This window comes from Hippichthys cyanospilos, chromosome 20 (assembly GCF_059441005.1).
Source record: "Hippichthys cyanospilos isolate Australia breed blue-spotted pipefish chromosome 20, RoL_Hcya_1.0, whole genome shotgun sequence".
In the NCBI taxonomy this organism is placed as follows: domain Eukaryota; kingdom Metazoa; phylum Chordata; class Actinopteri; order Syngnathiformes; family Syngnathidae; genus Hippichthys; species Hippichthys cyanospilos.
The window spans coordinates 13,186,481-13,202,316 of record NC_142388.1 but is presented as its reverse complement, the minus strand read 5'-3'; the positions used below and the strand labels follow the sequence as shown (position 1 = coordinate 13,202,316).

At 36.2% G+C, this 15,836-nt stretch overlaps 1 protein-coding gene across 1 annotated transcript; it reads right to left on the bottom strand.

Annotated features, from left to right (window-relative positions):
* Positions 1-5,687: 5,687 nt before the first annotated feature.
* On the bottom strand, positions 5,688-11,452 carry LOC148407465 (uncharacterized). The gene is made up of 6 exons (XM_088403912.1): positions 11,266-11,452; positions 9,695-9,879; positions 9,354-9,610; positions 8,271-8,391; positions 5,953-6,088; positions 5,688-5,878 (listed from the first exon to the last, which is right to left on the bottom strand). Exons 1-6 carry the CDS (start codon positions 11,450-11,452, stop codon positions 5,688-5,690), a joined length of 1,077 nt encoding a protein of 358 aa, XP_088260038.1.
* Between the last annotated feature and the right edge of the window lie 4,384 nt (positions 11,453-15,836).

Here is a 15,836-nt window from a genome sequence, read left to right as displayed (position 1 = left end):
CCTAGATTTTATTATGGCACTGCTATAGACCTCTTCAATAATTTGGATGGACAACAGGACACTAACCTCTACTTGATCATAACATGACCCTTTTTCATTAAACCACCACCCAGGTAGTTTGTGGTACTACAACTTCTTAGAAAAATAAGTAAGTCCCAATAGATCGGCTTGGAGGCTAATAATGTTTGTAATTAGACTCCTCGTTACATAACAGGTGGGTTAATTTACAAAAACAAGCCATGAAAAGTGCTTCGTCTGCTATTAGTCGTTTGAAACTCCTAAAAAACTTTGACAGAATTGTCAATCTTTCGCCGTACACCAAAAGGGCCAAATGGAATCATGTAAGCATTTTTTTTCTGGGTCAAGATGAATAATGATTGTCCCAAAGGTGTCATTAACTGCCCCATTTAATTGGTCCACTGGATAACTGATGGAGGTATGTTAAGACAGAATCACCTTCCATCCAGAATACAATGTACAGTATTCAAATCTTTAACCAAGGGCAAATGGTCCTAAGTAACGCACAAGGCACCAGGAGAAGACAAGTTTGTTAACTAATTCTGTAAACCCTTTGTGCGTACATTAAAACTGATTAGATGATGAGTAATAATTGGAAATGATAATAATTATAATACTGGGCACAAAGCAAAATCAGCTGCTTTAATTCAACCCCTAGCGAGTTCAATTTCACAATAGAGAAGTCTCTAAATTTGTCCACACTAAATAAAGTAGTTGAAACTTATGTGAGCTAAAACAACTGTAATGGTAGTTGGATTTAAAATCAAGTTGTGTTGAGTTTTCACTTAAAAAAAAAAAAAAAACAAGTTGCTGCCAATTACCACAACAAAAGACAGAAAGGTATATATAGTTTATTGAAGCCCAAATTACAAATCACAGTTTAATATAAGAAGATCATTTTATTACTTTATTAATTGAATACGAACGAAATAAAATAACACAAACATGTTAAAAATGAAACAATAAATGAAGAAAAGGCTTGCACTCACCAAAATGAACGGCGGTCACAATCAATCAGCCTTTTTCAATACCTCCCGATTTTTCTTGTCCTCTTCATGCTCTCTTCCTCTTGGCACTGAGATGTACAGTGTATCCACTTGGGTGTTCCCAAAAGTTTTTTAAAAGCACCGTAGTTGAGGAGCACTCTTTACCTTTGAACTGAGATGTACAATATTGAATATCCACTCGGGTGTCCCAAGAAGTTTTTAAAAGCACCGTAGCACGTGTGTACAGCCGTGCTTTATTGTCTCGTTGCTGCCTTGGTTAAACAATTGAAGTTTTCAAATCCAGTGTAGCTCCAAATACCAAATCGATCCTCTGCAAACAAAAGGCATTCCCAGCAGAACGATTTGCCAGGGTTAGTTCACCCCCCTGGTAGCCCAGTCAGGAATATGGCCAAGTCGGGACAGGTTAGCTAATAGCTACGCTATGCCTTTCACGCAATCGCCAAAGCCAACACTGCGTAGCTTGCTTGTTGAGCATCGCACCACCTTCCTGCAGTGAGCATCCATTCATGTCTCGTTCAACGTGAGGCCTCTAAATGGCAATCTTATGACTCGATTAGTTATTGCAGCTGTCTATGAGGTATACGGCCGCTCACATATCCATCTGCGCTTGTGCAGAAGCCCACAACTGTTGAAGCGAATGCCCAAGCTGTTAGGGCCTAGTACCTCCGGGAGCAGGCAGATTACATACAGCCTGGCGACACAAGTTAGCTGAATTCTAATTGGCTAAAAACTCCAATTTAAAACTACAACACTAGAAGAAGTATAACCAAATGGATATAATCTGACATGAAAAGAACAGAATATGGAGAATAATTTTATAAATTATAAAATACATAATATATATATTTTGTAAAAATTGATTTAAAATAAAATTGAATTTCATTATAGTTATTATATTTATTATAGTTTGTTATAATTATGATAATGATGTCAGGTTATGTTAGGCCAACAGAGAAGGCCTCGCTGGCCCTGATGGCCCACCACTGCTATATGCTGTACATACTGTACATACAGTAGATACATACTGTACTACCCATACCTTCGAGTGCTATGTTCCGATTTTGGGTTTTGTTGATGTAATAATAGTGACAGTTGAGATCGACCCCCATAATTAAATTGTATTTTAAGTATAAACTCTCATTGTTATCATGTTTGATTGTGGACAGCTTTGACTTTAATTCGACATCACGGCACTGCTAATATGACCGTGGCTGCTGCAAGACATTCAAAGGATGGAAAAGGGTACTTTATAAGGTTTAATAATTGAAGTAAATAAATGTGTACTGCAGTAACATGTGTATTAAATAATATGTATATTATGAAGACTTTTCACATTTGAATTTTTTTTTTTTTAAATGACTACAAATCATTTGCGATTTTTGTTTTTGGATTAGTAGTGCCACTCACAATTACTTTTAGGGAGATATAATATCCAAACATGTCATGGTCTTTATTTGGGGGACTGAAATCTGCACATCCGGAACATTAAGAGAAATGTGTCTTTTTATCTTCACAGTATCGCTTAGACATAGCGAGTGTAAGATGTAAAATCTTGCTCTTGCATCCTGTTTTCTGTTTCCTCCCATAAAGTAAAATGTCACATGATGCAGTGTACAGCTTGTGGCTCTGTTACAGGGACACGGATGAGCAATATTGCAGCATAGCAGCAACAAAGTGTGAAGCGCGATCGGAGCAGCACAGACACAAGGGAGAAACATAATGCTGTGGCATTCCCACTCTCCATTGTTAGACAGCTTGGTTTTTTGTACATGTTAATCTAGCCCTTAAAGTAACAGCTTCAGAATTGTTTCGATAGAATAGACCATTCTTATTGGAAGAACAGAGGTTCTGCCATCGCCATGGCAACCTGAGAGGACCTCATTTTTTAATAGTCTCTAACAAGGGTATCAAGCTCATTTTCATTCTAGGCTCCATCACCATTATGGTTGTCCTCAGAGAGCCAATTGTGAGTGGAAATGCATTTTCTCAAAATCATAATCGCATCTCCTTTAAATAAATTGTTAATATGAGTTCTTTCTTGCTTCGCAGAAGACAATATTCAACTAATGTCAATAACGATATGTAGGAGTCATAACATATTAAAAAAAATTGCTTTTGCAGTTTCTGATATACTGCATGTTTCTGTGAATTTGGAAGGAAACCAGAGTACACGGAGAAAAGCCATCCTTGCATGGGGATAACATGACATAAGCACCAGCAAACCAGCAAGCCTCGTCAGGACAAAGGATGGATCACTTATCTTACTGGACAATTATTAGGAAACATACATTTGTGACTACAGTGGGCCCCCGTGTTACGAGATTAATCCGTTCCGCGCTTGGGCTCATAAGGCGAATTGACCGTATGGCGGGCAATCCAAACCTATGTTAAATAGCCAATGCGTTTTGAACCCCAGGTTAAAAACATCAAAATTGAACATACATATTAAAAATTGGTATCAAAATAATTTAGTAAGTGCTACGTATATATAATATACAAGTAAACAATCAGAAAACATCATAAATAAAAAATATGGAAAGGATTTATTTACATTTGAGTGGTGCTTGTTATGCCCATATTCCCTAGTAAGGGTAGCCAAGACTAGACCAGCTTCAGATTTTTTGATTATCTCCAGCTTCGTTTCCATATAAATCATCTTCATCATAAATAATCATCATCTTTAACATCACTAGCAATCTTGGGGCCCATGACTAACCCTTTCAAGTTTGAATCAAGCAGTAAAATGCACTATGAATACGGTTTTGTAATCACTCGCGATAGAACAAAGCTTTACCATTCCGCCATTTTGAAACGAGTGATCCCGGCCAATAGCAGACCAGGCACTCTGTCGCGTAACGGCAGCAGAAAATAAGTGCAATCAGCTAAAAACGCCTGCAAATGGAGACTAAACAACACAAATACAGCCCACCCCCTAGGGTCATGACCGTTGTTTTTGTCGCAAAGTGGGAAAAATACTGCAAAGAGGGGACAGAAAAAACTCAGTATTCCACATCGAAACATGAAAAAAAAAGCCAGGGATGCTGTAACACGGGGGTCCACTGTGTTCTGAATGATGCTAGTAATTTATCGGCCAGGACGAAGCACTACTTGCATTGCTCACAGGATGTGTACAAGCCCTTTTTTTTTTTTTTTTTGGGTGTCTATGATTGGAAACTGAACATGATTTCAGAACAACATTCAACTCAGAAAGATGAGTCAAATCAGCTGTTCTGCCAGCGACACACTGCCTCAAACAACTTTGAAATAAAAACATATGAATGCAAAACCTCTACAAAAAGAAGGGAGTGTGTTTGGCTTCCATAGGCCCTATTGTTGGTATTCTTTAGTTCCCTCAGTAAGCTGTCGCTCTTCAGTGCCAGGCACAGCCATTTTTGTTTTTCTCATCTTGTTACTGCCACACACCTTGTCACCATGTGAACAAAATAAGATCATCTTGGTCTCATCACACTACAGGACATGATTCCAGGAATCCCAGTTTGTACTCAGTTTATCTTCATTTATAGCGGTGTTTATTAGACGCCGTGTTTCTATCTATCCATCCAGTTTACTCATTCGCTATGCAGACTACTTTGATGCAATATTTGTCATGACTCATATGGTCTGAGAACTGTCCAAGTGGCCCAATTTGGACACTGTCCCTTAAATGTGTACTCACGTTTGTTGCTAGGAATTTCGACATTAATGGGCACAGTTGTGTACATTTTTAGGCCATAAAATTGACAGTTATACAAGAACTACCTGTAATGTAATGTCATTTTCAGTGTTGTGCTATGAAAAGTTATGATAAAATGTCTTTAAAATTGTTTGAATTGAACATCGAGTACATACTTACCATTATGATGTACTAAATGTACATTGACATGAATGTTAAAAAAAATAAATAAATCACAAAATAAATGAATAAATAATGCAACAAAATGTTGCATACTTGCTTTAATGTTCCAAAATTAGATAAGATTAAACACATAAACCTGATACAAAATTAATAACACAATTACACCGCTGCTTATAATATTTATATTTGTCCTCATTCATTTAAAACATAAAGAGATGAACTTCATATTTTTGATGGCTCAGTTGTGATAGCTGGCAGGGCTTTCCACTGGAACATTTGTATGATGTCAATGTTTTTACCACAAATTACTTTAAAATTCTTGATTTTCAATTTTTGTAAAAAAAGGCAAACCTTTTCATCTTTGAGTTGAAATATGCAAATCCAGTAACTAACACAATCTTATTGCCTTTATACTGTATTTTACTGTAGTGTTATTTAAAAAGATTACAGAAACCACTCTTCTTGAAATTGGATTAATGTAATCCCTTTGCAAGTAATCTGTCATATCCCAAAACTGCGCAGACACTACTTTATATGACAAGCAATGTAAGATTATTATAATAATCAGAGTGTTACCTGAATGAGAGACTTCTTACTTTTTGGTGAATATAATATTACGACTTCTTCAAACGCCTTAAAACTGCATTTAAAAATGACCGATGGATGTTAAACTCATGGAACATGGAATCAAGGCAGCATGGGGCTAGCTACAAAGCAAAAATATCAAAATCTTTCCTCAAAGATGAGGAGGAATTGGTTGTAGATTCCAGACGGGGTCAGAGCCTTCATCCATCTTCTACTTGGCTTTATAAATGGCAAAGCAGCTTTGATTCTTGGAGGCTGCCTAAGGTCTTCTTTTTGAGCTCAAGGGGGCTCTCACACTTCAGGGCCTCTTGCGGTGACAGGGTTACATTTGTTTGTTTCATCCATTGCATCAAGGGGACGATATTGCAGTCACACAACCAAGGATTGTTATGGAGGTGTAATTTCTTCAGCGCTATAAAAGGAAAAAAAATTGTTAGTGAATCCTACTGACAACACTGATGCAATGGAGTCATTTTGATGTCTTACAAGGAATTTGGGCCAACATGTTGGCATCCATAGTCTTGAGACGGTTCCCACTGAGAGCCAGCTGAGAAAGCCTCGGCATGTCCTTGAACACATCAGATGGCAGGTGCTCCAGATCGTTGTTCCTTAAGTAGAGTTCCTGTTGTGGAGATAAGTGTATTCATTTTCTGTCATTTTTTTGTCTCTCTTAACCCTTTCCCTACCGATTTTCAAAAAATAAATGAATAAATAAAATGTATGGCATATTTTCCTTGTTTATCGGTCAATGATAATTGAAAAATGTGTTTAAAAAAATCCCACTTCCATAGATTAGGTCCAATGTATAGTAGTATATTATCAATATATATAAAAATACCATGGAATTGTAGATCCCATGGAGTTTGATACTTGAACAAAAAAAGTGTTGTAGAAGTAGAAATGACTTTGTTGCCAAACGCGAACAATTGCACCTCTAAATATGTACTTCCTGTATATATACAACAGGGATTCATTCTCCCACCAAGAGATACCACAGGGACTGTATATATAGCCCATAAATGTGCCAAAATGAAAATGTGAAAGAAAAAATGTGCCAGATATGAAAAAGATCACCGAACACCTCCAATACATAGTAATCAATGTAATCTATAGTAACACACATATATAGCACATAGTGTGGTGTATTTTGAACCTTAATACTACCCGTAGTTTGTCACGCGATGCATGATCCGAACTCTGGCTTCGGGTTGCGTGGTACCGCTTGTTACGACGATGTGCTATTCTAGTAAAGAGTGAACACTACGTCATAGTCCGGAGCCTCATTGTTATATTAAGTAGCAAAGAAGAGTGAAAGATATAACACATATTGTCAATATATTTCCGCAGTACTAAATAGTTACTTGACAACGCAAGCTCCCTTGTTCACAAAGGGCTCAGCACTGTTATGTATAGGAAAGTTCCTAAATGCCACTGGAATGTTTAGATAGGTGTGTAATGAACCGTTGGGATGCCATGTCATCTTATTGGTACCATTCCTATCCCACTGCCATTTTTTGAGAAGCTGTGGGACGCATTGTCCCGACCAGGAGAGAAAAGGTTAATTTGAATGATTCTTATGTCAAGTGGATTACTGAGCAAGTCTCTCAATTGCAGCTATTGCATTGTCTCGGATTTGTCATAAAATCTGTTATGAGCTTGCTGTGCTTTCATTTCTTTTTGCATTTTTAAATACGTTGCAATTGAAGGTGTGTTATTAAAAACAAAGAAGGATGTTAAAGCGTGTTAAACACTTCAGTGTCTGTTTTTGTGCCCAGTACAAGTCTGACTTGATGCACTTCATAAATCTATGCAGAGACATTAAGCCAAACTGCGTTTTGGTATCTTCGTCAATGCATAGAGCTTGGCTGCAATTAATGGTCAGCATTTTGAACAGTTGTCGACATGAACACTGCCCATGTGATTTGCCACGAATCAAAGCAGCTCCCCTGATGGCCTTTAAAATCTGTGCTTGAAAGGAGCAGTCATTAACATGACACAAGAATAAATAGATTTGCACCCATATTGATTGTAATAGATATAGATGCTAATATTGTGTTCAATAAATTGAACAACGATTAGGAGTTTGTGATGCATGCCAGTCACGATTAAGAATGAAATAAACGATACCCAATCTGCCTGCCTGTGCACTGAGCAAACTCATCAAAATGGGCTGAGGTGAAATGCACCTGTAATTCGACTTGGTTCTACCAGGTGCAAAGTTTAGACGACTTTCAGCCACATTATTTGTCAGGTAAACTGGGAGAAAGGAAATTGCACTCAACGGGCCAGTTTTTACTCTTGAACACAGCTGTGCTGTCTATGAAAATGAAGCCCTAGGTTTTCCATTTATTTATGCATTCATTTTCTACCACTTATCCTGTTCAGGGTCTTGCCGTGGCAAACAAAATAGTATAACGGAAGTATATGCTATGAAATGTATTTCATAAGTATGAAATACTTATAAGTAGAATGTATAAATGTATAAGTAGAACTATAAGTATATAAAGTATGCTCTGAAATATGCATTTGTGGTGCACCAGTAAGTTTAATATTATTAATAATTAATAATTTTCAAAAAATTATGTCCTCAAAATTATACTATAAGCAGGGCCTCAGTATTCTTCTGTATGTCACTCGTCACAAATTAAAAGAGCACTGTCTGTGTCCACACATCCATCCATATATATATATATATATATATATATATATATATATATATATATATATATATATATATATATATATAGTGTGTGTGTGTGTGTGTGTGTGTGTGTGCGTGTGTGTGTGTGTGTGTGTGAAAAGACCTCTAATACACCCAGTCCACCAAACATTGCAGGCCTCAGAGTAGACAGAAGATTGTTGTCAAGAACCAGCATCTCCAAAGAGCTCAACGGTTTGAAAGCGCCAGCAGGAAGAATTTTCAAACTAGATTCAAAATAATGTAATTTTAGTCAAATTCACATTGATCAGAGATGAAATTATTATTCTTCTGTGAACCGCAAAAATCTTTGCTTATTTGTGATTTCATACAAGTCTGCAAATGTCATAAGAATATATTCTAACACAAAAAAAACACACAAAAAAGTCCAGAGGTATTCATTGTTAAAAGGACAATGTGTAAGATTTAGAGCGTTTTTCAGTACAGACAGCAAAAGGTGCTGCATTTGCCATCATCCTAGCAATAACAAACATGACAGCCTCCAGAGAAGTGCCACCCTTCATGTAAAATAATTTAATGATAACTAGACCTACAATTATATTTAAAACATACTGTTGGTCGTAAGACCACATTTATTTGAACGTTTTTGAAATTTCTAATCATTTAATTTATTCCTTTATTGTTAAGAACAATCTAAATCTTTCACATTGTACCTTTAAGATCATTTGGGGAACCATTTTGTAATAAAACCCAGAAGGATAAATCCGGTCATTGGAAGACACTACACATCCATCCATTTTGAAATGGCCTCAATTGTATAGATTGGGGGTATTTTAAAAATAATAAAATAAATCAGGGTGTCACATTTTCAGAAAGCTGCGTGTTCCAGGGTAGACATCAGTTCATCGCTTTTATTAAAATTATGAAAATACGCTATTCATCAACTCCTGTAGCATTATTTACATATTCCTTTGATACTGACTTTAATGTTAGGAAAAATGTAGAAAAAAACATATTCACAGTGGTGCATTGAATTCGTTATGGAAAATTGCACAAGGTGAAAAAAAATGATTGGGTGTCCAGGCGTCCTTGCGAGGCTTACCGATGTATGGATTGATACCAAGCATGATGACGTCGTATTTTAAACATTGGAGTTGCGTTCCACATTTTAAGTTTTTAGTTTTCACATTTTCACATTTTAATTTGCACAGTATATTATCTCTGCTACCTGTTGTTGTCCAGGTTAAGGAACATGAGACGTCTGAGTCCGGTAAAAGCCTTTGGAAAGATCTTTTGGATGCGATTCAAGGAAAGATCTAAGACCTTGAGAGCAATCAACGGTTTAAAGGCGTTGGACCCAAGCACGGTCAAGGCATTTTCAGGAATATCCAGCTCTGACAGGTTCCTCATGCCCACAAACATATTGGGCTTGAGTGTGCCAATCTGATTTTTTCCCAACATGAGGAAGCGAAGGTTTAAGAGATCCTAAAAAAAATGTGAAAAAAATATATATATATAATGAATATCGTAATATTGTACCCAAAATGTTAGTCAAAAAATCATCCATACCTTGAATCCCCTTGGCGGAAGATTTTTGATGTAATTGCTATAAAGATTAAGAAGTGTCAGCGTCTTTGCACCAGAGAAAGCACGAGGGTGGATGGACTTGATGCCATTATGTTCCAAATTGACGCTTTCAATTTTTGGGACTAATCCCAGAATGTTGGCCTTCAGGTCTGTGATGCCATTCTCACCTTTGAAGCACAATTTGGATTATCACATTACTTCTTACATAACCTTATCATAGCAAAGAAAAAAAAATGAATATATATATATATATATATATATATATATATATATATATATATATATATATATATATATATATATATATATATACACACACACACACACACACACACACACACACACTGTTCTTTCCGCACTATAAGGCGCAGCGAATTAGAAGGCGCACCCTCAATCCATGACATATTTTAAAACGTTTTCCATATATAAGGCGCACCGGATTATAAGGCGCACCCTCAGTTAATGACATATTTTAAAACTTTTTCAATCACAATATAGTAATACTTGAAGTAACTGCTGGCGCCATAGTAATACAGCCAAGGGCATACTTGAAATTAAACATGTGGACATGAGTTTTGTTTTTTTTTTTTTAAGAATGTTTGATGTGTGCTCAATGCTCATTCATGTCAATGATGTGTGGCTCCTCAAAAAGAATGAATAGAATTATCTATTCTAATTCATTCATTGTTAATATATTTGCCATAGATTTTATTTTATTTTTTTGGGAACAAACAATGCCCAATATATCACAATATGTACTGTGATACGCCTTTGCTGTATCACAATATACTTTTCAGACATAATACCCAATACTAGTTTCTACTGGCTGGAACTAACCCTCACTTTGTTGTCAGTGAAGATGATTATGTATTCTATACTGCACTCAGGGAGCCAATGCAGGTGCACCTGAAGAAGCATCCTTCAATTGAAGTACCATATTTTCCGCACTATAAGGCGCACCGGATTATAAGGCATACCCTCAATTAATGATATATTCTAAAACTTTGTCCATATATATAAGACGCACCGGATTATAAGGCGCACCCTCAATTAATGACAGATTTTTAAAACTTTTTCAATCACAATATAGTAATACTCAAAGTAATCACAAAAATAACTCAAAGAATAACTCAACTCTCAATAGTATCATAACTCAGTGTCAATATGACCAACCTTGTTCAACTGTAAACAAACAAAAGAAACAGGTAAAGCTTACTTTATCAGTTCATTCCCCATCTACGAATGCCAATCTCAATATTGATCCATATATAAGGTGCACCTGATTATAAGGCGCATCATCAGCTTTTAAAAAAAAAATAAAAATAAGGCTTTTAGGTGCGCCTTATAGTGCGGAAAATACGGTATGTATGTATATATATATATATAGATAGATAGATAGATAGATAGATAGATAGATAGATAGATAGATAGATAGATAGATAGATAGATAGATAGATAGATAGATAGATAGATAGATAGATAGATAGATAGATAGATAGATAGATAGATAGATAGATAGATATTGAAAAAACTCAAACTCAAGATGTGCCAACCAAATTTGAGGAGCCAAGCATCTGTGGGAAGTTTGGAAGGAAAGGCACCAAGTCCTTTCTTGTGACAGTTGACCTCTGTCTTTTCTTGCCCAGACTTCTTGGTGCATTTGCAGGCGTCAGGACAAACCTCTGCTTCAGTCTGAACCATCCAAATCATCAGCAACATCAAGCATTTGAAGTGTTTCATCTTCTCTACAAAATATATAGAGCAGAGACATCCATCATTTTGTCATTTTCTTGGCATGGCTTTATTTATGCATGTGTGTTACTATACACCAACACATTTTCTAAACCACAGGGGAGTTCACGTTCATATGTTACCATGTCTGCTTAACCCGGTCCTTCTCAAATAGTGGGGCGGGTCATCCTGGGGCAATGCCAGGGGGTGGCATGGATGACCCCAGGGAAAAGGATTTGTTTTTGCTATGTGAAGTGTAATTGTGATTGCCTTCTTTTTTCTTCCGACACTTTGATGCACTTGGGCTTTTTTTCTGCTTAGACAAACCTTTAACCGTAACGATCATTTGATTGATTCATTTTTGATGAAAAAATTTCTAGATCTGACACAGTGTCACTTTATAAGGACAATGTGTAAGGAACATAAACAGTCTATGGCATCAAGACAGATGACTTATTAAAGTGTTCTATGTACCTATTGTGCAGTTTTAAAATTGACCAACCTGATTTTAGAGTGTATTGCATAAACCTGTAAACTAAAAGTGATAAGTTTTACTTGTAGTATATCAATGAGTGTACTTACAGTACACGTCAAGTATAAAACTGAATAAATTAATGATTATAAATTTGAAGAACTTGCAAATAAATCTCTTTTAACGGTCAACAGAATGTTTTAAATATTATCTTAGTTCAAGTTATCATTAAATTATATGACATGGGGGGGTGGCACTCCTCCGGAGGTTGTTTGTTAAAGCTCCCAGAGCTGGAGGGGGAGTGTGTTTTGCTGCATTTACCGAAATGCCCATAAAGCTCCCACAGGTGCATGCGAAAAATTACACATACTTCCTTCAATGGGGGATTTTTTTATGAGAAAATGTTTAACTTTGGGAAAACCATGAATATTTGTAAAGATAAAAACACTATCCTCAGTGCATGAATTTTGGGAATATGGTGAAATTGGGGTGATTGATTATGTGAAAGGAAATAGATGTCCCAAGAGTGTGTTATACATATGTGAATATTTGGAATGAGAACAATACTAGCTCTTATGGCGCTAATACATTTTTATAAATTTTCTAATATGATGAAAATGAACTGAAGAATTATGGGGGAGGAGATGTATTCATGAATATTAGAGATGGCTTGTCAGTAAAACATGTTTCATCACATTACATGACATCATTTTGCTATCAAAATGTTGATACCTAATATAAACACTAATCACAGAGCATTCTTTGACTCAAAAAAATGTATTTGGTTGAAGGTGTTTCTTGTGTTGTTTTTCTGATAGGTTCAATCAGTGGCACAATGTTATTGAAAAGTTACATTAATCATTCGCTTTTTGTGTTTATATGAGTAAAAAGCAGGTGAAACAATTTTCCCTTGTTCACAGCGTGTTCATAAAAAAAATACAATTTACACCTTAAGTTACCTCTCGGAAATCTGAGTTGTTTTATATTTCCCACATTAACAGTCAGTAGATTCAGCTGTGAATAGTTGTGAAAAATAAAAACACAGACACACATTTGACCAGAAAAAATGAGAATAATTGTTTTGTTAATGTAATTGTATTAGTGTCCTGATTGCTTAACAGTGTGGTGAGGAGCTGAGCATCTCTAATGTTCATCTTCCAAATATACCACTTGAAAACAAAAAAGGTTCAAATTTAGTGTTATACTAGTTCTATAAACCAGTGGTTCTCAAACCCTTTATTAGAAACCCTACTGTAAATCAATTCATTGTTTGTAAAGATAAGATGTGCAAGTCCATTCAACTTTACTACAACTCAAAAGCAAACAGGAGACTTAAACTCAGTTTCGTACTCTTTACTATAAGTCAAGTATTCTTTGGTAAAAATGTAGCTTATCACTGCCCAGTAAAGTTTAAGTAAACTCAGTTTACTTGCATTTCAAACCCCTTTTTTTTAAAGAGTGCGTACACACAGCAATGACATTCCAAATGTAGGACTGCCCGACGATAACACTTACCTCAGCAAACTTGGATCCAAATGTTGCAAATGCCTTTCCACTTTGCAGTTACCTCGAAACAAAAAGCCTTCTGTTGTAAAGGTAAATGTAAAGAAAAATTACATTTCTAATACAAGCTACTTTCTTGAAGAAATATTGTAAGTTGGCATCAAATTCTGGTTTCAGGTCTTTACAACACCAGAAGAAGCTTTCAGAATGCACTGTACTCAAGATGTTCATAAAACCTACGCAGTACAGGGACCTCTAGTCATTCCTGACAAACACATCTGTAGAAGAAGAAAAAAAACACTTGACACTGTGGCAATGTTTGAGAACACACCTTCAACCTCACCAAACAGTGAAAAATTGGTGTGAAGTTCTGCAGGTTCATGAAACCCAGCGAAATGTGACAGCTACAAAATATGGCACAGCTCCATGTTGCAGTGTGTGAAAACAATATGTAAGACTGTTTTTTGTTTTGTTTTGAGTTTAGTGTTTTAACTCAAAACAAGCATTGAAAATTAAGGCTATCACTGCTCCAATTTTTGGAATACCATTAGCCACATGTGGCATGTGCATTTATGCACCGTATATTGATGGTTTTACCAAATACAGTATTCAAAGTTATTCAGATGATCCTACAAAAACAGCGTTTGGCGTCGGAACCTACGGCTCTGGAGCCACATGTCTTCTTTCTTCCTCATGTTGTGGCTCTTTGTGGTTTGAGAAAACAAATAATGCTTGGTTCTCATTGTCTACGTGTGCAGCGTAAGATGCGACAATTATGAAATGGATTAATGTATTGAATATGGCTCTCGAGGAACCAGAGTTCCCTACATACATCCCTATATACATGCTCCAATTTTGAAGTAATTTATATGGGAACAAGGTGCAAAAAACTTTTTTTTTTTTTTTTTTAAGAAAGCACGATTTTATAAAATAAATCCAGAAACTGTTTTTAAAGCAACAAAACAATATATTTGAAAGTTTTTGTTTGCAATTTGATTTTAAAAATTTAAATTGAAAAAGTAATTGAATCCTAATTCTATTCTTTGAAACTCTTGAATCATTTTGGCATTGATCCAAACTGTCTTTTAATGTAATCATTAGGTATTTTTTCCCTTTTCTTCACATAGCACAAATCATCTTTATTCTTAATTTCTGATTGAAAAGTTTGATTGACTTATCCGATTGTTTTGTTGCCATTCCCTTTAGCGCAGTACCACTTGTAAATGCATACTGCAACCCCAGCCACTACTATAGCATCTATTCTATGTGCCTAATAATGTGGTGCGCCTTATATCTGAAAACATTATAAAAATTGGTCATTCATTGAAGGTGCACCATATAATCTGGTGCACCCTATAGTGTGGAATATACGGTAACAGTTTTGTCTTATCCTTGGGAACAGGGTCAAAATGGTTCTTTGAATGTAAAAAGGTTGCTGACCCCTGAATAAGAACATCTTCTCTGTGGCAACAAAAACCATTGCCATGTAGATTTAACCACATGTGGAATTGGGTCAGGACAGTAATTCCCTGTGAGAGGAGAACACGGAGAAGCTGCCAAAACATGTCACCCTCTATTACACAGGAATGAAAGGAGTGAGACTTCTGACGGTGAAGGCCCGTCAGAGAAGATGTTTAGCGGGAACAGCAAAATTCGTAATAGAAAAAGACTGCAGAGTATAGCAATGTTGCAGATAACACATGAGAAGTGAAGAAGAAGCACAGATTGAAAAGAAACCCAGAGTAGAAAAGTCATAACAAACCGAGAATACATCATGTGTTGGAGGGTAGCACCGAGCTGTGCGGCAGAGTTCGGATTAATCGACACACGTGTGGAGAGAGTTGCAGCAGATAAACAGCTGTGCTGACTAGACTGATTCTTTTGTCTGAGGAAGATGAATCATCCTTTTCGAATCTGTCCTGCACACACTCATCTTCATGCGGTGTTGACAAGCCATCTGGAGGAGGCTCATTAGGCAAGGTTTACACAGATAAGGAAGGACAAAGGACTGTATAGGAAGAGGAATGGAGTAACTACCAAGAATTTGTGTCGTCAATAACATTGCTCCCAGGCCACTTCGCCCTTCCCTTTTTGTGGCTTCAGTGTTTCACGTTTTTTTTCTCAAAAGACATATCCGATGCCCTCAATAATCCTACTTTGCAGAATTCACTTATTTCAGGGATTTTACGGTCCCCGTTAAGTGCAAAACATGAGGGAACCCTGTACAATGTAAACTTCAACTAGTGTTCTCAGTTTTGCTTACGGTTATATTTCTTGTTTTTTTTATTATTTGCTTTGAAATACATTTAACTAAATGTACTTTAAAGCAAATAATTCCCAGTATAGCTATACTGCCAGACCAACAATAACCTTTTTTCCTGATACAGTGCAACTGTATAGTTTAAAAACAAAAAACAA